Genomic DNA, 22,754 nt, shown 5'->3' with positions numbered 1-22,754 from the left:
GACTGGAGCAAAAAGCCAGGAGAGCGATGTAGCACCCAAGAATTTTAAGACCAATCTCACGTAAGAATATTAAATGGAGTAATTCGGTTATTAATGTGACCAAGTACTAAACTCAAGGATACTAAATCAGTGAAAACCAGTTAAGTCCTAATTAACAGTGATTAAAAATGTTAGCTGAGCATAGTAAGTGGTCACCACGTGACTACAGAAGATAGCATAAGCTTTCCAATTGTCCTTGTTACCAAACTACTGCCTTTTCCCCCCATTTTTTGAGCTTACCTTGACGTAAAGACAAGAAAAGCTACCCAGACCCCAAGCTAAGACTCCAGTGCTGCTGCTGTGGGTAATTTGCACATGAAGTTTAATCAGGAGCGCACACTGAAGTGCCACTAGATCACTCTCATCTGGCCATTCTTTCACATCCCAGACTTATTCGGTGTACCTCTCAAACGCCAATCTGGCTGCATGCTACCCAAAAACTCATCAGTCCCAACTAAATACACACTGTCCCTCTTGTAATTTTAACTCCTACTCCTTAACTGTGAGTGAGAACTTCCCCTCCACAACACCAGCACTTCCACAAAGGAGAATTAACAGCCATCTGGGATCTAAGAGAAAATAGGAAAATAGATAAATAATCCTTACACCCAAAAGGCCAAACAAATTTTTATTTTCAAAAACAACTTTATTCATGACACATATTAAAAAAAAACTCCCACCCCCTGGAAATGAGCTAAAAAAATAAACAAAATCCACCTCCCACCTCCCTGTTCCCACTTCCTCCCATTCCCTCCAAATAAAAGGGAAAAAAAGGCAAAGGAAAACAAAACAAAACAAAACAAAAAACTGAAAAACAAAAAACGCCCCAAAACCCCCCAAAACAAGGTAGTGCATTTCCCCAGGGGGTAGGGGAATTTACACTGGAGCCGCTGGGAGCGGAACGGAGATCTTCCGGCTACAGAAACCTGCAAAGAAAGACACTCAAAACAGAAAAAGAAACACAAAAGGAAACAAAAGAGATCACCAGGCAATCTGGAGGGGCAGGGAGCCGGAAAAGAGGGGTGGGGTGGGTGGCAGACCTGGCAGGACAGGAGCAGGTGGAGGGGACTGTGAAAGTTAGGGAGAAGATGGAGGGAAGGTAACAAGCAGAACAGTTTGGTGTCCTTCCAGAGCCCTGGGTAAAAAAACCCCTCCTACCACCCATGCCCACCTACCCTTGAGCAGCCCCCAAGGGGGTGAAGTGGGACAGGGAAACAAGGGGAGCAGCTTGAGCAGTTGAGACGTGTCCATGGCGAATCCCCAGAGTGAATGAGCAGCCCCCTGCCCCACTCCCTGGGCCTTCCCCTACTCCCCAAAGCAGGTCCCTCCTCAGCAGTTAGTTATGGGATTCTCCCCCCTTCCACAGTATATCTTTTTTTTAAAAAATATTTTTTTTTCCATCAAGGTCATCTTCTGTTTTTCTTTTTTTTTTTTTAATTCTTTTTTTTTTTTCCTTCTTTCCTCTTTTTTTCCTCTCTCTCCTCCTAATACACACTTTTTTTAGTAAGGGGAATACCATGATGTCGCTCTAGCCCGGCCCCTGGAAGAAAGAAGGAGAGTTAGGTGTTAACATGATCACTTAGGAGTTCAGCACAAGCCCCTCCCCGTGGGCCCTTGCCCCAGTTACAGTGCAGGGAATAGGGGGAAAGAAGTTTCCAAGTATCCTAAAACCGACCCCACGATCCCAGAAATTGCAACACTCCTGGCAAATGGGAGGGGGCAATTTAACAGAATACCTTGCCAGAGGCAAAAAAGCGCATCTGAGATATAGGGGCAAGAAAATGGACTCATTATTTATCCAGTTTCAGTTCTTCACAGCTCTTAAACCCCAGGCCTTCACGATCAGATCCTCCCTAATTCCTGGGAGCAGATAAGTAAATCTCATGAAAAGCCAAGGTCTATATGCCTATTCTGATTCTGTCTATCTAAAGGCAGAGAGATGATAGTAAAGCAACATGGGCACCACAAGAGGCCCAGAGACAAAGTTAACCTTGCAGAACACTGGCTCAGTTAAGGAGTAAATATCTCAGTATCCTCCCACATGGCTGTTGAGGAGGATCAACCAGCCTCTGGTATTCTTCCAAGGGAGGTTCAATCTTCAACCCCTCCTTAACTCTGGGAAAAGTAGCAAATGTCCAAGCAGAGCCTTCACTACTCTGAGGCCGTTCTTCCTGGCCTGCTGGGTAAACACCTTCACTGCCACCAACTCTCAAGGAAAAAAAAAAAAGGCTGGGGGAAGAAGCATCTCTCAGAACAACAGTGGAGAGATCCAGCCCTTATCACCAATTCCTGCTCCAGAAAACGATGATGAGACTGGCCTCCTGGCCTGGCCTGCAACTACCTTCCTCACCCTGCACAGGCAGGAGACCAAGTCCCTGGAGACCAAGGGGAGGGTAAGTGAGGGAGGTTCCTCAGATCAGGAAAGAAGGAAACATACAGGGCTCATGGGAGGCGGGGGAGAGGAGCAGCCCATCTATCCTGACCTGTAGACGCGACCCCGGGGCCTGCTGTTAAAACCACTGTAGAATCGAGAGCGGGAACTGTTGTAGTTGGTGGTCCGGGCACGGTATCGGGCTCGTGGGAAACCCCGGTCTGTTGTGCTGATGCCTGGTCTGTTGGTTCGTTTTGGGATCACCTGAGAGAAAGGGATGTATAACAGAAAGCCTCAGAGTAAGCCTGGAGAGTTTATGCAGAACCAGAACAGCAATGGGCAATGGGGCTTACCTTGATTTGTCTTCCTCTAAACAGGGACTCATCTAAGGCCAAGGAAGTCCTCACTGACTCTTTATCTGAGAACTCTATATATGCAAACCTGAAACAAATCATTGTCATTTATCTATCTGCAGTCACAAACAGCAGCTTCCACGTCAAATCCACCTTGCAGGTACGCTCTGCTTGAGTAACGGCGTAGCCACATTTTTAATTATTTGTCAAAAAATTTTTTAAATGGAATACTTCAATCTAAAATTCCAGCTACTCTTGGAAAATTATAGAATAGTTTACACAGGACCTGGATTTCCATATAGCAGAACCAGCTAGGGCTAAGCAAAAGCTGTCCCTCCCTCTTCTAGTTCATGATCCCACCCACGCTAACCTTCATCTTTGTCTGGTCTCTGAAGGCATTTATGTGCAACCCGATATATAACATTAATACCCAAACTTGTAAGACAAACACCACTTATTTTAACTTACTGCTCCGTATAATACATAATTTATCTATTTCTAAAATGTGATTAAAAAGACCTCAGTTTACTTCCCTACTTACCCTTTAGGATGGCCACTAAATTTGTCACAGAGTATGGTAACACGATTGACTGAACCACAGCCATGAAAGTGTGCTTCCAGCTCTTCTGCTGTTGCACCATAGTCCACCTGTGGGGGTAGAGGCGGTCATGTTTCACAGGTACCCTGCCTAGCCTCTAGGCTGGGCCACTCACATATACCAAGGCACATCAAATCTGGTTCTCTAAGAAACTAATCTTTTCTCTTCCCAACCCAGAGCCTCTGCTGATCGCCATTACCTTTTACCTCCTCCAACCCCCCCCCCAATACTCCCCAAATCCACCACCTATTCTTGAGATGTTCCTTTCGAGGCTCCTATTAAGCAACTCCCAAAACAAGAGCTTCCCCCAACCCCAAACGAGACCCTAATACATACGTTGCCAACATAGATGGAACGGGCATCAGCCTCCATCTTCTCTTCAATAGACATGATCACTGGGCCAGCTTTGAAGAAAAAAGAACCCGGGGGGGGGGGGAGCTGGTTTTCTACTTGGCCAATTTTTGCTCCACTACCACCACCACCACTAGAGTGAGGGCAAGATTTTTATCTGTTCTGTTCGCTGCTGTACCCGTTAACAAGAATACTGTTTAGCACACAATAAGTACTCGCTGAACATTTGACAAATCAAGCAACAGATTAACACATTCTTAAAAATCAGAGAAAATGGTACAGGAATTCCCTCCTGCCCCCAAATCAATTGAAAAGCTTTGACTGAAATCATTTGAAAAGTGAACAAAATCAAGGGAACCCTAACTCAACATTTCTAGATTAAAGAGAAAGCCCCCCCCACCCCCCTGCAGTCGAGCAGTTTCTCTTAGAGGACTCCTAACTAAAGGGTCTCCAACTAAAGGAAGAACTATGAGACTTGAAGGTCAAATGCCAGTTGGCAATCTCCACAAAGAGTAGAGGTAGACTAAAGAACAAAGAACACATTTGTGAAAAGGACAAAGAAAGGCACAAGACTACCATCATCAAAATATAGGTTTTTGCCTCACTAAGGTCAGAGAAACACACAATGGACTATGACCGCAGCACCTGCCCAGTAATTGCTCAGACAAGCAGCTCCAAGGTCCCGAGCATCTAATCCCATACAACCCGTGCTCGCACAACCCTTCCGAGGGCTCGGGCTCCGCGTGCAACCGACAGTTACTCACCATTGCCTGGAGGTGGACTCATATTCATCTGTTTCTCTACCTCGTTCTGTAGCTCCTTTAGCTTCTCAGCTTCTTCCTCCATCTCCCTGACTCGAGCTTTGATCGCTTCCAGCTCCTACAACGAGTGGAGAGGGTATGGAGAAGAGCTTAAGAGGAACCAACGCAGGGGCTCTGCCCTGCTCTCCGTCCGAGCGCGGCCCTAGCCATGCTCGGCCATTTCCCTCGCCCCACGCGCGGGTCACGATGAAAAGAAAAGCAAGCTACCTTCTCTAGAACAACACTAGGCACCCATAACGCCCGAATCAACCCGGCTGGGCCCCTTCTGGCGGTAGAGGATCCGTCCCCGGCCCTGCCCCAGCCACGTTATTCCCCGCCCACCCCCACCCCCCGCCTGCCTCCCGCTCGCCCGAGCTCTGGGCCTCCCGTGACACGGCCGGGCCTGCTCGCTCGCCCTCCTTCCCTCACCGGGTCCTCAATGGCGCCGTCCCCCGGGTCACCCTCGACCAGTCCCGGCTCCTCCTCCTCCTCCTGGCTGCCGGGGGCTCCCGAGCCAGGCCCAGGGCCCGGAGCTCCCGGGGGGGCGCGGGGCCGGGGCGGCTCCTCTTCGGGCTCGGGCTCCTGCTCGGGCTCCAGCAGCAGCTCCTCAGTCTCCAGTTCCTCAGACTCCAGGCCGTTCCCGTAGTCCCCTGCGCCCCCCGGGGCCCCCTCCCCGGCCTCCCCACCGGCCCCGGGCACAAGATGGCGCCGCCGCCCCGGCCCGGAGCCCCGACCGCCCGCAGCCCCCGCTGCTGCTGCCGCCGCCGCCGCCGCCGCCATCGCCGCTCAGACTGGGGCCCGCCGCCCGGCGATTGGAGAACTGCGCCGGGCACGCCGAGGATTCATTAGTCTAGCAGCCTGCCCGTCACCACGAGCTAGGACTCCATTGGGGAATATTACTTGGCAATCAAATAAGACCCCACCTCTAAGGCGGGATATTGCGCCAAATTCTCAAACCCTGGTAGGGGAATTGGCCTGTCAATCAACATACGTCCCACCTCCTCTAAAATCCTTAGGTAACAATACCGCCACGCTGTGACGACATTCTTACTTCCCCCCCTCGCCCCCCCCCGCCGCCTCCAGGCGGGTCCGCGAAGTATATGACGCTCGGTGATTGGCCGCTGGCTGGGCGAGAGGAAAGGGCCAATCTTCCGATCGCCTCGCCGCAATGGCCGTCTCAGATGCCGATTGGCTCGTGAGATTCGAAGGGCTAATACCCGTTTCGTGACAGGTGAACCTTTGCCCCGCAACGGACCTCCAGGCTTCCAGCAATGGAAACCCGAGGTCACATGACTAGTCCTTAGGGGGGCCGCCATCTTGACACTACTGGTTGGCAAGTAGAGAGCTGTTGGAAAGCAGAGGCCGGAAACATTGAGGCGGTTCTTGGAAACTGGTTTGCTGACCAGGAAAGGACCAGTAGATGGTATGTTGCTGGAAATGGAGGTTCTGAATGTTGCTCTCCAGTAAGGAGCTTACTTTTCCCATCGAGGTTACTGGTACCAACATCCATCGGGTCTCCCAAACCAGAAAGCGGGGAGAAATCCTCACGCCAGAGCTACCAGTCCTGTCTAATTTGTCTTCCTTGCACAGGCATACTTTCCAAGCCTTCTGCTTATGCCCCAGTGTCAGCCTGTTTCTTGGACTTCTTGCTACAGCCCCCTAATAGGTCTCTTAGATTACAGTGTCACCCTTCCATCGCTACTAGACTGAGCTGGCCCCCCTTTGCTGGCCAGGTAAAAGTAAAACTCCACCATGGCCTTAGAGACCTCAGGACCAGCCTACTTCACAATGTTATTTCTACACTCCTCACTCCTGCACCCGGCTCTGTGCCTCTGTACACCCTGTCCCTCTTCAACCAGATAACTGCAAACCTCAGCATCACCTCCGGTGCAAAACCTTCCGCTAGCCTCTCCTTTCCCGTGACAAGCAGGCCTACCTCCACAGTGCGCTTAATCATTTTGTCCTGCATTGTGAGGGTTTGGAGTTGAGAGGCTGGATCCTATCTATATTTGCAGCTCCACTGTGGGGCAATATGCTTTGCATATAGTAGGTGTCAATAGATGTTTGCATTGACTGGGGATCTGGGTGCCACCCTCATTCTTCAACGCTTTCCCAGCCCCCAAACCTTTCTTCAGACCGCAGAGGAATTCCTCCACGCAGGTTCCCACCACATGTTCACTCTGAGATAACCTGTGAGACCTAGCCCTGGAAAGCAGGGTTGCCATATTGTAGTAGTAATACTACTCATTTATTAAAAAGGAAGGAACGACGGTGCTAAGTTTGCAAGAGGGTTATTTGTAGCCAGACCAAGCTAGGGCTTGACAGCCAGATTCAAATGAGCCCAACCAAATTAGTTAATCAGACAACCCCAGCAGGATGTGTATAGCTGGGGTGGGGAGATTTGGATAAGAGGAGATCCCTGTTAGCTAACCAAAAAATCAAAAGCTTCTTAGTATACCCCACTCTTCCCCTCACCCTCACTTTTTCTCACAAATCCTTACCTTAGGAACAAGGGGATTCAAAGCACAGTCATAGTCGCTTAAAATTTCACTGAAAATTACTTCAGCAGCCATCTCAGCTCCAGTGATCTGGGAGAACTAACTTGAGCATGGAAGACAAGCTCTAAAAGACTGTGGGGTCCCTGGAAGAAAAAGGTTTTCTACTAATCCTAATCTAATCAAGATTTTGGTGTTTTATTGGTTCCTGGTTTAAACTAATCAAGCTGATCAAGGGAAATGGGATTTTTTTATAATGCCTTCAAATCTTATTTTTGTTGAGTACTTGATTTTCTAACAGGCACAATCCCAGACTCCTTATTATATTATTTCATTGAATTCTCACAACTCTACGAAGCAAATATTTCCAAAACTATAACTTTTTTAGGGATGAAGAAAGAGTGAAGTAACCTGCCCAAGTCATGGAACTAATTAAAAGTGAGCAGAGGTGGGGGGAAAAAAAAGTTAGCAGGGAACTCAGAGCTAGCTTTCAAAGCTTAGATCAAAATTACTATAAGGTCTGCTTTGCTACACAGAGCTTACATTATATATGATGTTGAAACTGGAAAAAGACTAAATTCCAACAATAGACAGATGATTAGGCAGACTTAATTATATCCAAAGATGATTATGCACCTATTAAAAGGGATACACATAGCATGTAATAACAAGCAAAAATAATTCTTGTTAGGCCAAAGAAGTAGAATGCAAAATTGTATATAAAGTATGATTAAAGTGTGATTATGGTATCTTATTTTTTAAAAAAATAACTTGGACTTGGGGGGAAAAGGGAACAAGAAACAGTCTGATCTTTTCTTTGGTAATATGTACTAAAAGCTTACAAACTATTGAGATTCTTAACCCAGTGATTGTATTTCTTATACTCTGCTCTAAAGAAACAATCTAAAACCTGGGTAAACATCTGAAAATAAAGACATTCATCAAAGTGAAAAAATGTAAGCAATTTGAATGTCCAAGTGGGCACATTCAGGAAAGTTGTTACACACACATAGATATAACTTTACATACTCATTTTGTCTTCAAAATATTTTTAATGACAAGGAAAAACTGTGCAATAGAACGGTAAGCAGAATTATAGTATAGAAAATTGTATATACAGCATAATCCTAAAATCGAAGCACAGATAGGAGATGGGAAAGAAATATGCCAAAATGTTAACAGTGGTACTTTCTGAGTAGTAGGATTAAACTTGATTTATACTTTTCTATGTTCTATGATTTTTCCACAATATATTATTTTTATTTCAAATTAACCCTCCAACTTCCAAACTTACTCTAGTAAGCACGATTACTGTCAAAGACATATTTAAAAAGATATTTGAATGGTGACTTGTAAAGTAAGATATACTTCCCTATTAGACTGTAAACTGCAAAAGGCCGGGACATCATCTTAATTATATTTGTATTCCCATTGCTCATCACTGTGTGCTCAATAAATGCTAACTGAATGAACTCTCTCCCATAATAATTTTAATATCTTGCCCATTGTTGATGCATAGAAAACATCAAAGAGATAAGTTTCTAAGAATGAATTTGTAAGAAATTAGTGTGTAATGATGTGAAATTTACCCAACATGAGTATAATTTTCCTTCAGTAATAGCCTCTCAATAGAGGCCATGGAGTTTCGGGAACACTGAAACTCAGCGATGTTGTGCCCTAGAAGGAAACATGTGTTAAAAGAAGTGACTGGTTAGTGGACTTAAGAAAAGGAGAATTAAATCAGTAAAAAATGGATGAGGGCATCTCCAGTTCTGTCCAAAAGGTTAAAGCTGTCTCACTAAACTACATAAATACTTGGCTTCTTGGTATAGTTTCATCCCTATTTTTAACTCTTGCTTTTTTTGCCTGCTATAAGTCTCTATAATCTAGAACTTCGTTGTTTAGTAACGTACCCACTAGCCACACATGCCTTAAGCACTTGGAACATGAGTAGTCTGACTGGAGATGTACTGAAAGTGTCAAATATACACCAAATTTCAAAGACTTAGTATGAAAAAGCAACTGTAAAATAATTTAATAGCTGTAATATTAATTATAGGTTGAAATTATAATAATTTTTATAGACTGGCCTAAGTAAAATAGTATTAAAATTAGTTTTTACTTGTGTATTTTTGCTTTTTTAATGAAGCTACTAGAAAATGTAAAACTACTTATATGGCTTGCATTATATTTCCGTTGGACAGTGCTGATATAGAAGCTTGAAGCCTTGATCGTTTACTTACCTCCACTGTGGGGTGAACTCCAGTAATTTTGTTGTTTTTTGGGGGGGCTGAGCCCAACACGGGGCTTGAACTCACAACCCTGAGATGGAGACCTGAGCAGAGATGCCCAACCGACTGAGCCATCCAGGTGCCCCAACCCCAATTATTTTCTGATGCAAAGTCTAGCCTCGCCTACCTTAACTCCCTAGGTCTGTCCTTGGAGGGAAGTGCGGTGTCCATTTAAATGAGAAAGAACCTCCATTGGGCTGCTTATTTTCTATTCTGCTTGGTTAACTTCTTAAAAGCGTTGTACCTGGAAAACTTATTTTCATATACTGTACCAGAAATATGTGTTCTTTATGAAAAGATCAGAAAATACTGACATTAAGAAGAACAAAATAAAATCACCAGTAAAATCCAACACCCAGACATAATCACTACTATTTTGGCATATACCCTTCCTGAAATTTTCAATACATAAATACGTATAAGAGGCGTGCGTGCACACACACACAGACATACACACACACGTGTTTATATATTTATTTTAGCAAACTGGGATCATACTGTGTATATTATTTTCTGTTTTCTTTTTACCAAGTCAGAAACATCTTTCCGTGTCAATAAAAATATTTTTCCAATTTTATTTTCCATGACTTTACTCAAAAAAGTTACCTTAGAACTGAGGGCTTCCCTGACTAGGCTATTCAACATTAAAATCTATACTTACACCTTCCCAATTCCATGATAATGAATTATTTTTCTTCATAGCATTTATCACCTCCTAACGTGAAATGTTATGTTAATGAATAATGTGAGATGAATTTATTTAGTTAGTTTTTGTCTGTTTCCCTTATTAGAATGTAAGTAACATGAGGGCAGAAATTTGTGTCTGTGCACTTCTCTATCTCAGTGCCACGCACTGTGCTTAGCACACAGAAGAGGCCTGAATATTTGCTGCATGAATGAATGATTGAATCAGTAAAGAACTACAGAGATTTCTATTATATTACGTTTTCTGGTTGATTTTTAAAATAGTCTTAATTTATTTATGTCACACCTATATCCATATTTAAGGCAGCTTTTAAAGTTTTCAAAGGATCTGCTCTTAAGTAAAAACACAGAATGTCTACAATCCATCTATTTGCTAGCAACTGTTAACTAAATGTTGCCCAACTTTTATCAAAAGTACCATTTGAAGAAATGACATGTCATGGAGAAATGTCTGAAGGATAAACAATCCATCTATCCATTTAGGTAATCTGAAATTTAGCCCTGTATTAAAGCATCACAGGGTATCTTTGGGCTAAAATGTGATGAGCCTGATAAAACATGCTTAGGACCTACTGAATCCCCATTTGGTGTTTCTATGAGAAATACTGGTGTAAAACTCGACATCGTATTTACCGTCGGGTGTTACAGAGGGTGACATCCTCCATATCATGTCAGAAGAGCCACAGAAGTTTTTGCCCAACTTAAGGAATAGATAGGCTTTTCTAAATCCTAACAAGAATGTGAATCTTGTTGTGTTTTCCAATTTGCCTTAGCTGCCAAGAAAGCTCAAGGCCTAATTCGTAGCTTCGCTTTAGTATTTGGAAATACTGCTTACAGAATGCTTTTCTGTACGTTAATTTTCCCTTTGCTGCCATCTTATTGTAAAATTTCAATTTACCGTTTACCTCTACTCTAAAAATCCGTATCTTCCTACTGTTTTGTCTTTTGTGTATTATAGTAAGATGTTACAAATGCTTTTTGGAAAGGAACTAGTCATATACAAATCAACCAATCATTAATTCAATCCTACTGCAGTGGAGAGAAATGCTCTCATAGCCTGACAATATTAACGATTAAGGGCAGCTAATTCTCTTTCCCCTAATGCCACGTTCACCAAGCCACTCTTGGATTTTAATATGGCTTGCCCTGTTGATTTTCTGTAGAGACAGGATGGAAGCTCTCCTCTGAGCTGTATATTTCTAACTACAATTTAACACATAAACCCAGACGCAATTTAATTGCACTGGATTATATAAAGACTAAAAATTCCTGCTTATAATTTGAAATTAGGATCACCATTCCTGTCAGACGTGATTTTGATGTGGTCCTAGACTAGATGTACAGAGGGATGGGCTGAATAATTCCTGTAGCTTCCATCCACTTTAGCCGTTTGCATTAAAATGGCTGAAACCAAATATCTCAGGGGGCCAGGAAAGGAAGCAGGGGCTCCATTTTTGCCAGAAGTAGGCAGCAGGGTACGGGGGAGAACTGCTCATTATCATTAGAGGCTGAACCACAACTGGGGACTTGATTATCATCACAAAAAGATTTGGGGTAAGTTTTCTTTATTTTGGTTTGTTTTTCCTTTGTAGCCATCCCAAAGTACTGTATACACACGCCCTCTTAAGATTTGGGTTGGCACAAAGGAGCTCTTGGCTTTGGGTATTTGGCAGGGGTTGGGGGTGGGGGGAGAGAACAACTCTGATTTTCTTTTCTTTTTTGTCTCAACACTTTCCAAAATCCCTGTTACTCTAATTCTTGCCCTTAACAAGGTCATGAAGAGATGATTAGATCAAGAAATATCCTGACACCAGGCTACAGAGTGTAGAAGTCACAAACCCTGCTCAGTCCTTCTCATTAAACTTCTGGGCTTTATTTTTTTTTAATACGACCATTACATATTACACAAAAATAAAAGTCAAATGAACTTGGTATTTATAAATTATTAAATAAAAATACAGGAATATATATTTATATTTATAGAGCTTTTTCTTTTCTTCTAAACTAACCAAATCTGGTCTCCCGCCATTTTATGATTTAAAAAAGTAAAATAGTATATACCCTAGAATAAGTGGGGAGTGGGATTAATAATTGCAGGACCTAGTTGCCCTACTTCTGTCCTTCCTTGGCCTAAACAAAGTCCCTATTTGTCCCTTTGGGCTCTGGAAAGCAAGAAACACCCTCTCCACCTATTTAATCTCTGAAAAATGGCAATTAGATTTATTTCCCTTATTTAAAAAAAAATGAAATAGATTTAAAAATTGGGAGCCATACTCAGCCTTCCTGGCCAAGAACTAATCCCAAGGAACTATATGGCTCTAGAAGAGAGTCTCTAGTTTTCCCTGACAGAAGAGTCTCTGGGGTTTCCATTGCCCCTCAAGCTAAAAAGGACAGGACAGATCAAAACTGCCCACTATGGTCCCAAGCAAGCTATGCTCCTGGGAATCCAAGCCCTTTCCCCTTTCAGAAAACAACCTGTCCTTCCACGCGGGTGTGAAGGCCTCAGAGCAGGGCATTTCAGTTACCTCCCCAGGGTCCCTGCTGCTCCATTTGCTAAAGACCCCCAGGAGAGGTAACAGAGATAGGCGTCCTGTGGTAAAGGGGAGGGTGAAGAGTCTGCCCCAAACCTGGGGGAGCGCAGGCTCCAATTTGGAGCTGATGGTCTAGTCAGTGGTTTTCCAACTTTTTTTTTTCAGCAGCAAACCCCTTAATGCAAATAAAATCTTACCCTGAACCCCGATATGTAAGACAGCTACAAGGGGAGCTATTCTGTTTGAGGACATGTAGCCCAGCCTGCTTAGCACCCCCTCTTCACCTCCCCAAGGCCTCCTGAGGCAACCCCTAGGAAACTTCAGGGCTCTGCCAAGCAGTCTGAAAACCACTGGTCTAGTTTGTCCTGAGCAAGTCAGAGACCCACCACCCCAACCGCCTGCCACAGACCAGCTCTGAGTTTCTGGTATCAGCATACTCACAACAGACCAAGTGGCTCATGCAGTCTACCACCTCCCCTATAAATACCATTAAAAAGTGCAGCCCTCTCTCAAAAGCAAAAGTCTGGGCTAAACACCTGAGGCCAATTTTGGTCCCACATTCTTGTGAGTACAACTATGTTGCCACATTCTGGGACCAAATGAAAATCTCCAAGAGTTAACCATGGTCTAGCTAAGCTGATCAGTGCTCAGGATCAAGGGCAGGGTTCTAGAGCACTGTGTCTGAAGTCAGCATTGGAGAGCAGCAATTTTAGCACCTTGGGAAGTGCAGCAGTGAGGTCTGGCTCAGGACATGCATCTGGAGTGAAACCGTTTCTCTCTCAAAAGAAAAAGCTATAATCGGAATCTGTTCTAGAGGACTGTGAGCTCTAAAGTTAATGTCCTCAGACTCTGAGGTACAGACAAGTAACACCCATGCAAACAGCGTGGCTTCGAAGAAAATAGAAATGCTTCTAGGTCATGGTAGGTACTCTAGAACCCATACACCTGGCCCTGGATAAAGCAGCACCAAAGCCCACTACATGGAATAGGCCAGTCACGGAGTATAGGTCACCCTCACACCCATGGGGTTCAGAGCTGGAATGTTCCTCTCAAGGCATCAGCAGTCTCACTGAGACACAGTGCAGGACCCAGACTGTACTCCAGGTCAACATTTACCTCCGCACACTCAAAAGGAAAATTAGAGTCCCAATTTAGAGTTTAAGTTTGGGTACAGAAGGTCCCAGAGACAGGGAACACTTTAGGCACCAATGTGCCCCAGTGGGAGAAGAGGGTGGCAGGTAGGTCCAGCGCCGCCCCCCCCCCCAACCCGCCCACTGCAGGCTCCGCAGCCCTGTTTTCTGTTCAGGGCCCAGGAGGCAGCAGCAAGCACGTGATGCACAAGGAATGGGGATGGTGAAGCAAGGCCAGCTACAGAACTCTTCTCTCCAAAGCTCTGCTAATGACTTTCTGCCAAAAAGTGCCCAAAGCCCTCTTCTGGATACAGTGTTTCTCCCGCAGCCTTGAGGCATCAGGACAAGGAGAGGGGGGAGGAGAGGGTTGGGAGGAGGGGCAGAGAACTGCCCCTTGTTCTTGCCACTCCAACAGGGAGGTTTTCTCCTTGAATACGGCCACCAACAGGTTAGACAAGCAGCCCAGCATGCACACGAGCATGCGTGCACATGCACACGCGTGTCCAAGCAGCCCACCATCACAGCCACCTCTCCCTATCACCCGAGAACCTCAAGCTTCCATTTCAAAGGGATGTGCCTTCTGTGTTTTCCCCAAATCTCACTCATCTGAAGGAGACACAACTCCTTATGCAAGTCAACCTTCCTCAGGGCTACAAATTAAGGTCTAGGTATAGTTTTGTGTGCCCACACCTATAGATATGACCTCTCCCACCTCCTCCCAACCCTCGAATGACTTCACCTCCTGGACCCCCGACCTTCCAAATACATTCCCTAATGTCTCCGGCTCATCCTTCCAGCTGCCTGCCTGGCACACACAGCTCCTTCACACAGTGCCCTGCCCCTTCCCATCCCCATTCCATGCCCATCCATTCACCCCACTTCCTCCAAGGGCATTTCTCTTGTTCTGTTCCTGCTCTCCTGTCCCCCAGCCACACCTAGCCCCACCTGGCCCTGGACTTTCTCACTTGCTAGCAAAAAAGGCCCCTACAGTTACCAGGGCCCCCAGTGCCACGGCCCCTGTCAGCACTGTCCTCACTGAGGCCCAGTTCCCCTCCCGCAGACGCCGCGCCTCCTCCAGGGCCCCGTCCCCGTATAGAGCTGTGAACTCCGCCTGTGGGAGAGAAGGGAAGTAGGAGAGAAAGAAGGAGAAAGGGGTATCAGGAGAGGAAAGAGTGGAGGAAAGAGGAGAGGAAGAGTTCCAGTTCCATCCACTGCAAGCACTACCCCATACCCAGCTCCTCTCCAGCCAAAGCTCTACTGGCTGCAAGCCCCCATCATCCCCCCTGAGCTCCTGGCTCATTTGCCCTCTCTGCAGCAAGTGAATCCCAGCCTCTCCCTGGCCAAAATTTTTGCCCAGAACCGGCATCCTTTGCTGAGGCTTTCCTGACCACCACCCATCCCTGACACCCCCCACCCCCATGTCACGTACTCTGGTGTAAAAAGTTCCCAACAGTTGGATGCCATTTCCCTGCAGGCACTGTGTATTCTGTCCTCTGCTTTGGACCATGAGCCCATCCAGTGATGACTGCATGGCAGCCCTGGAGCGCAGAGTCCAGCGGGACACCCATAGTGAGGGCATCGGATTCCACCCAAATAGGGAGACTCAGCCCCCAGCCTCCAGCCAGAGCCCCCATCTTCCCTCTGGAGACCAGCTTTGCAGAGGGGTGTGCAGAGCAGCAATTTGAGAAGCTTCTTACCCAGCCCCCACTGCTGTGGATCCAGTCAGCCAGCCGTGTCTCCAGGTAGGCCACCATCCACTCTTGCACTTGTCCCACAAGTGGCTCCATCTCTTTGTTGACACTCTCAGCACACAGTGCGGCTCCAAAGACAAAGAAGGCCACCAGGCGGCCCCAGTTGGGGCCCCCTTGGAAGAGTTCGTCAGAGACCTGGGTGAAGCGTTGCTGGGCTGAGCCTGGGGTCACATGCAGCTGGGCTGCCAAATCAGAGAAGGTGCGCCGGAAGCGGGTCTCAAACTCATCTCCAGCTGCCCGCATGGCTTGGTGCAGTGGGTCAGCTGCTGGGCCCTCCCCAGGGCCAGCTCCACACACATAACCTTTCTGCCTCAGCTTATAGCCTACAAAGTCTGCCACTAGAGCCCGTGTGTCTGGGGCTGAGGCTGGGGTCGCCATCCGAGCGGCTGTAAGAGTCAAGGATGAAAGACTGGCATGAATATATGGTCAGAGAGCCAGAAGGGGTCCTTCAGGCTTGGCCAACCCAGTGAGGCAGGGAGAGAGGTGGGAGGAAAATGCTCAGAGACCACTGGGCAGGCAAGGGCAAGAACACGGGAATTAAGTCAAGGTGAGAGGCCAGGGCATGAGGGGCTGGCCATTAAATTCGTAATCTGCCACATTAAATGCAAAACAAGTAAATTTTATTTTTAAAATACTTTAGATTCTTTCCCTAATAGGAGAATACTAGCTCTGTAACACCCCCTACAAAACCCCTTTCCCCAGCACACACCTTTTTGGCTAAAGGAAGGGGCTTAGTACCTCCCCAGAGGGAAGATGTGAAGATGCTGGCAGAGGCACAAGATGGGGGAGGAGACAGGGGCTGAAGGGAAACGTGGGAGAAGCAAAGGGCTGCCCGGGACAGAGAAGGAAGGGGACACTCACCCAGCCTGGATGGCAGCTCTTAGGACCCTGCGCTGGTGGCAAGGAGCCCCCAGCTGGGGCCTTTCATCCTCCTGGCCAGCGTGGAGCCCTGGGAAGGGGAGGGGGAGAGCAGAGCTAGGCGGGGAAGGCCAGGGATCAGGGTCTGGACTGAGAAGGCTGGGGTTGCAGCTCCCCGGACCGGCCCCTGCCCCTGCCCCCAACGTTCTACCAGCTGTGTGGCCGAATCCATGTTTAATGACTGTCCTCCCGGGAAACCCAGGGCCAAGGGCTTCCTGCCGACACCATCTCTACTCCCGGCTCCCCCCAGTGCAGTCCAACAGCCCAGCTCCTCCTTCACCCCCACCCTTAGCAAGTCTCCAACCCCGCCTGCCTGCCAGGTTAGGGATCTCACGGGTCAGGCCGCTGCCAGGATCCGGGCCGTTTCCTGGTGCAGGAGCTGGGAGGGAGGGAGAGAGGGAGGAAGGGAGGGAAGGAAGGAGGGAGGAGAAAGGGGGGGGGCGGGAGGGAGGGCCCGGCGCCGGGTGATGATGGGGCCCAGAGATGCGTCCAGAGAGAGGGGCGGGGCTGGGAAGCAAGCTTGGGAAGGGCCACAACTCCGGAAGAGAGAGGCTGCTGGAGGCCAAGAAGAGCAGGGCGGAGAGGACACACAGGGCCAGGCTGGGCTCCTGGATCTGAAGGCTGCCCAGAGAAGCCGCCTAGGCCTCAGGACACCTCGGAGCAAATTCGCCATTTCCAGAAGGTCTCTGATGTTCCATGCACTTGTTGAATTTTTCCAGCCCTGGAGCGGATGCCTGGATTAGAGGAGCAGTTCCCATTTCAGTGGGAACTGCCTGCCAGGTGCCTCACCCTGTGGGACTTGCAGACACGACAGGGACACTGAACATTTCACTCCCTCTTTTCTCCAGGACCTTTAACCCAGTAGTCTCTCTGTGGGCTGGGGCTTTAGCCAGGCATCAAGACTTGGATCGCAAGTAGTTTCTGCAGGTAACTTTTCTTTACCTTCTTTCATTTTTTTTTTTAATCGGATTGGTTTTCTTTTTAATTCTTTTTACTCAACACATGAACTTATTCTCATGACAAGTTCAAACAATGTAGAGGTATAAGGGGAAAAAATACAAGTCCTCAATCTCCCTCCTTCCACCCCTTGCTCAATTCCACTTCCCTTTCTGGAGGTTGCCAATGTCAAGGTTGATGTTTACCCTTTCAGGTTATATATATATATATATATATATAAAATACACACACACACATATATATATATAATACACATACATATGTGTATGCCTATTATTTATACATGGTAGTATATTGATACAGGGCAGTTCACAGGATGTGAAGCAGTGTGACCACAGGCGAGCCTCTTGAGGGCTCTCTCGGGCATTCTGATGGGGCCCCACTGGCTCTTGCACTGGCACTTCCTTTAGCTTCATTCGGAGGGATCTCCAACCAAAGGCTAGAAAGAGGGGTGACTCAGTCGTTAAGCATCTGCCTTCGGCTCAGGTCATGATCCTAGGGTCCTGGGATCGAGCCCCCACATTGGGCTCCCAGCTCAGTGGAGAGCCTGCTTCTCCCTCTCCCTCTGTTCCCTCTGCTTGTGCGTGCTCTCTCTCTCTCTCTCTCTGTCAAATAAATAAATAAATAAATAAAATCTTTAAAAAAACAAAAACAAAGGCTAGAAAGAGGCAACCCAATTTTCCTTTCCTGCTGGTTCCCTTTGCTTCTGCCTCCAGCCCAAGCCTTGATATTCCTGTCTGCCCCTACAGTCGCCGGAGAAGAAAGGTCGTTTCTGTACCAATCAGAGTAACAACTCATACATTTGGAGGACTTATTAGGAGCTCGGTGCTTCCTTTGCATGCATGATATTTATCCTCACACCAATCCCTGTGCTGCTTTATTCTCATTCTATAGAAGAAGAGACTGAGGCTTGGAGAGGTTATTTACCCAAAGCCATATACTTAGAAACTGGTACTCAATTTTGTCTGACTGTAAAGTTTGTCTTAACGTCAGTGCATTGCTACAAAGTCATCTCTCTGTTTCAGGTAATCTATGTTGTTATCACAGCACTGACAAGTCCAAACTCAGTTATCACCTCCATTCGGAATGCACAGCAGATTCCACACCTTTATGACTGTATCCTTTCAACCATCCTCCTTACTTCTTTGCTCTTGGGCTGATCGTTCCAGCTGCCACCAGCAAGCTGCCTTCTTTAGAGAATAACCTACTCCAATCCTTCATTTGCAATCCCGATTTCTTCTAAGACACTTACTTGAAATAACAACGCTTTTAGGTCTCAGGATCCAAATATATTTCTGTCTGCCCTCCCATTTATTTATAAACCCTCTGAGAGCAGGAACGGAATTTTATTGACTGTTATATCCTTCAGGGCTAATAGACCCTCAGTAAATGTTGATTGAACAAATCATTCAACGCCCCTGGCCAGTTACTGAGTAGGCCCACTCCGATGTTTGAAGATAACTGTAGTGGCTATTTAAGAAACAAAGACTGAACTGTGAAGTGGAAAAAAAAGAAAAGAAACAAACATTGATTTGGAATAAAAGTTCAATGTCAGTCTGAGCAGCCAGAACAGAGCTGCTAGACCAACACACATTATACCTGGTCCAAAGCTGCGTACCTCAAGGATCTTCTCAGACCAACACCATGGAGCCAAGGAATGACAGCTCAAACTATAGACAAAGCACAAGTATTTTTACCAGAAAACCTCAGGCCATATAGGCCCATGTAGAACCTTATTTATTCCTTCAATTATATATATATATAATTACAATTAATATATATTAAAGATTTTATTTATTTGAAAGAGACAGAGAGAGCATGAGCAGGGGAGGGACAGAGGGAGAAGCAGACTCCTCGCTGAGCAGGGAATCTGATGTGGGGCTGGATCCCAGGCCCCTGGGATCATGACCTGAGCCAAAGGCAGATGCTTAACCGACTGAGGCACCCAGGAGCCCCTCAATGATATGTTTTACAAGAGCAGGGAAGACAGTTTTAAAATGCTCGACTATAACACAAATTAGTGTGACATTATTTTACACCCTAAAATAGGAAAAGAATATGTCCATGGATTATATATACATGTATAAAATCAAAAAATAAAACTCAGTATCACTTTAAAAATGATTCCTGGCTAAATAGCATTGCTAAGGTTAATACCGAGTTAAAATGCAAACAAGAATGACTTGTGTAGGGGCGCCTGGGTAGTGCAGTCGTTAAAGCGTCTGCCTTCGGCTCAGGGCGTGATCCTGGCGTACCGGGATCGAGTCCCACATCAGGCTCCTCCGCTATGAGCCTGCTTCTTCCTCTCCCACTCCCCCTGCTGTGTTCCCTCTCTCGCTGGCTGTCTCTCTGTCACATAAATAAATAAAATCTTTAAAAAAAAAAGAAAAGAATGACTTGTGTAACAAAATAGTATGTGTCTCACTGCTTATTTCCAACTTAGTCACTTGTGATTTTACAGTTAAACTATTGTGCTGTTTTAAATTTAGAGATTCCATTTCTACTCTAAGATTCCTCCTTACAATACTCTGAAGATGTTATCTATTACCACTATATGTTTTAATCTTACATAACCAAGTGGATAAGAGAGCGGGCTCTATCTAGCACCGGACTACTGATGTTCTAATCCCAGGTCCTCAATCATTGCCTATGTGACCCTGGGCAAGAGTCCTAGCCCCTCTCTTCCTCAAATTTCTCAACTGTAAAATAGGCATACTAGTACTCCCTACTCTTTTGATGGCTATTTATAGGAGTTAATATTTGTAAGACTCTTACAAGCATACCTAGTAAATTGTTAAGTGTTATACAAAATCAGTAGGGGATTTAGGGGAAAATAATACACAAAATACTTCACTTTTTTCCCCCACCAATGTAGAACAAAATGAAGAAGAAAAAGCCAGCTCTGTGCCCCTGTTGGAAGCTCCCAGTGGAACTAGAACTCCACAGTCCCAACTGCAAGAGAGTTGTGTGTTCATTCATTCAATAATTTGAGAGCCTACTATGTGCTGAAACTGTGAATCAGACACAACCCCTGCCCTCAAAGGGCTTGCGGTGGGGTTGGAGATCAGAACTCTAATCTACCCTTTCACAGATGAGAAAACTGAGGTCCAGAGAAGTTATGCCACGCTCAAGGTCACACAGCAAAATACTACCAGAGGTGAGACCAGAGCTGTCTTCCCACAATTCAGCTTAGAACTCTTTTCCAATGGACGACCCACCCTTTTGAGGGCCACATCTCAGCTTCTATTTGAGACACTGCCTAGTTTTTATGACCTGTCCTTCTGTGCACCCTCTGCAACCCCCCTCCAAAACCTGAAGCCTGGGGTTTGGAAAAGAAAATGGTGAGCCGAAGAGAAAGTCACACGCTGGGCATTTTGAACCATCCTCTACAAGAAAAGGAACGGTTACTCTGCCCTCGCTTAAGCATTAACTCTTCCCCTGCCAGAGAGGTTGAAGCCGTTTAAAAAAAAAAAAAAAAAAGCCTGAGTGGTCTCACTCAGGACCGGAAGGTGGATCCCCGCCCCCTGGTACGCGGCGAAGACAGATGGGGAGCCACCTGTCAGAGGACTGTGGGCGGGGGCCGGGGCCGAGAGGGCCGCGGGACCGGAGTAAGCGCCGCTGAGCGCACGCTCAGAGCAGACAGCTTGCAGGAGGCAGGAGATGATGGTCTAAAACCCTGAGAGCTGATGGTCAGAGCGGGGGAGAAATGTAGTCTCAGCTCCTGGTGGAGGATCCTGGAGGTGACAGCAAGGAGAGTACGCAACGGCGAGGGGCGGCTTCTGCGCCGACGCCGGGCAGTCGGGCGAGAGGAAAGCAGGGCAACGCGGCGGCGCTGCGGGCGGGCTCCGCCCGGGCGGGGGGTGCCATGTCTCGAGAGCGGCCCCCCCGCACCGACATCCCCCGCAACCTGAGCTTCATAGCCGCACTAACAGAGCGTGCCTACTACCGCAGCCAGCGGCCCAGCCTCGAGGAGGAGCCGGAGGTGGAGTCAGCCGAGGGCGGGACGCGCCTTGGGGCCCGATCCCGCGCTCACGCTCCGAGTCGGGGTCGCCGGGCCCTTTCTGCGCCCGCCGGAGGCGGCGGGGTCCGGGCGCCCCGCAGCCGCAGCCCCGACACCCGCAAGAGAGTGCGTTTCGCCGACGCACTCGGGCTGGAGCTGGCCGCGGTGCGCCGCTTCCGCCCCGGAGAGCTGCCCCGGGTGCCGCGCCACGTGCAAGTCCAGCTGCAGAGGGACGCCCTCCGCCACTTCGCGCCGTGCCAGCCTCGCGCCCGCGGCCTCCAGGTAGGCAGGCGGCAGCGGCACGCCCCTTTCCCGGGATCTCCCCGACCCGACCGCCGTGGGCGTGTGGGAGAGGATTTATCAAGCAACACCCATCTCCATCCCCAGCCCTAGACTTGGTCTTGCTCATTCGTTTTGGGGCCACTCTCTCAGCTGGGCTCCACTCCGACTGCGCCACGCCGGGGTCGGCCTCGGATTGGTCCAGTGCCTCGCCCTGACCCCGCCCCCGTCTCTCCTCTCCTCCCCCTTCCCCCAGGAGGCGCGCGCGGCCCTGGAGCCGGCCAGCGAGCCCGGCTTCGCCGCCCGCTTGCAGGCGCAGCGTATCTGCCTGGAACGCGCCGAGGCGGGCCCGCTGGGCGTGGCCGGGAGCGCGCGCGTGCTGGACCTGGCCTACGAGAAGCGCGTGAGCGTGCGCTGGAGCGCCGACGGCTGGCGGAGCCAACGCGAGGCACCCGCCTCCTACGCCGGCCCGGCCCCGCCCCCGCCGCGCGCGGACCGCTTCGCCTTCCGCCTTCCGGCGCCTCCCATTGGGGGCGCCCTGCTTTTCGCCTTGCGCTACCGCGTGACTGGCCACGAGTTCTGGGACAACAACGGCGGTCGTGACTATGCTCTACGTGGGCCCGAGCACCCCGGGAGTGGCGGAGCCCCGGAGCCCCAGGGCTGGATCCACTTTATCTGAGACGCCTGGGCCGACGGCGGGGAAACCAAAGGCACCCAGGGGCTGGGGGAGCCCGAAGATTTGGCGGGGAGGAACGAGAGAAACCGAGATTGGCTGGGAGCTGTCCAAGAGAGTCAAGTGGGGAGGACGAGGAGGATGGGAAAAATCAAAGGGGTGTGGGGAGTGGGCGGAATCAGCGAAGATCGGAGAGATAGGGGTGGAAAAACAGTTGGATGTGAGCGGTAGGAACCCAAAGCATAGAAGAAAAGAAACCAGAAAGGGCGCTGGAAGGATTAGAAAAAAAGCAAAACACTGGAGTTTAATGGTGATGTCCTATACCGTGAGTTAGTACTGGGAGAAAGTAAGTGGGTTCGTCAGACCTAGGCATTTGAAGATTAGGGTACCTCTTTGAGATTTAGGAGGTATTTTGTTTGAAGTAGGAGCCCACCCTACTGATGTCATTTGGATTGCCAGCTCATTCCCTCTTATCGCCGTTGCCACCTCAGGTCCCCCAAGTCCTGCCCATC

The 22,754-nt window shown here is 48.0% G+C and overlaps 2 protein-coding genes across 4 annotated transcripts; one reads left to right on the top strand and one right to left on the bottom strand.

Moving 5' to 3' along the window:
- Positions 1-1,511: 1,511 nt before the first annotated feature.
- On the bottom strand, positions 1,512-16,798 carry LOC103681044 (bcl-2-like protein 2). Of its 3 annotated transcripts, XM_040620733.1 has the most exons (9): positions 16,277-16,364; positions 15,362-15,801; positions 7,014-7,109; positions 4,477-4,591; positions 3,698-3,765; positions 3,305-3,411; positions 2,764-2,851; positions 2,523-2,674; positions 1,512-1,579 (listed from the first exon to the last, which is right to left on the bottom strand). In XM_040620733.1, the coding sequence occupies exons 2-9, from the start codon at positions 15,791-15,793 to the stop codon at positions 1,540-1,542; spliced, it is 1,098 nt and encodes a 365-aa protein (XP_040476667.1). In that variant the 5' UTR covers positions 15,794-15,801; positions 16,277-16,364; the 3' UTR covers positions 1,512-1,539. The 3 variants fall into 3 exon arrangements, with proteins under 3 accessions (XP_040476667.1, XP_040476665.1, XP_040476666.1); XM_040620731.1 differs by lacking the exons at positions 7,014-7,109; positions 15,362-15,801; positions 16,277-16,364 and adding an exon at positions 4,942-5,307; XM_040620732.1 differs by lacking the exons at positions 1,512-1,579; positions 2,523-2,674; positions 2,764-2,851; ... (2 more) ...; positions 4,477-4,591; positions 7,014-7,109 and adding exons at positions 8,046-14,775; positions 16,668-16,798.
- A 4,059-nt stretch (positions 16,799-20,857) lies between these two features.
- LOC121100270 (protein phosphatase 1 regulatory subunit 3E) lies at positions 20,858-22,485 on the top strand. Its single transcript, XM_040620741.1, has 2 exons — positions 20,858-21,572; positions 21,826-22,485. The coding sequence occupies exons 1-2, from the start codon at positions 21,156-21,158 to the stop codon at positions 22,246-22,248; spliced, it is 840 nt and encodes a 279-aa protein (XP_040476675.1). The 5' UTR covers positions 20,858-21,155; the 3' UTR covers positions 22,249-22,485.
- The last annotated feature ends 269 nt before the right edge of the window (positions 22,486-22,754 follow it).

Source organism: Ursus maritimus, unplaced genomic scaffold (genome assembly GCF_017311325.1).
Source record: "Ursus maritimus isolate PB19 unplaced genomic scaffold, ASM1731132v1 scaffold_36, whole genome shotgun sequence".
Classification (NCBI taxonomy): Eukaryota; Metazoa; Chordata; class Mammalia; order Carnivora; family Ursidae; genus Ursus; species Ursus maritimus.
Note: the sequence above shows the minus strand (reverse complement) of the source record. Positions and strands in the feature narration are given on the sequence as shown.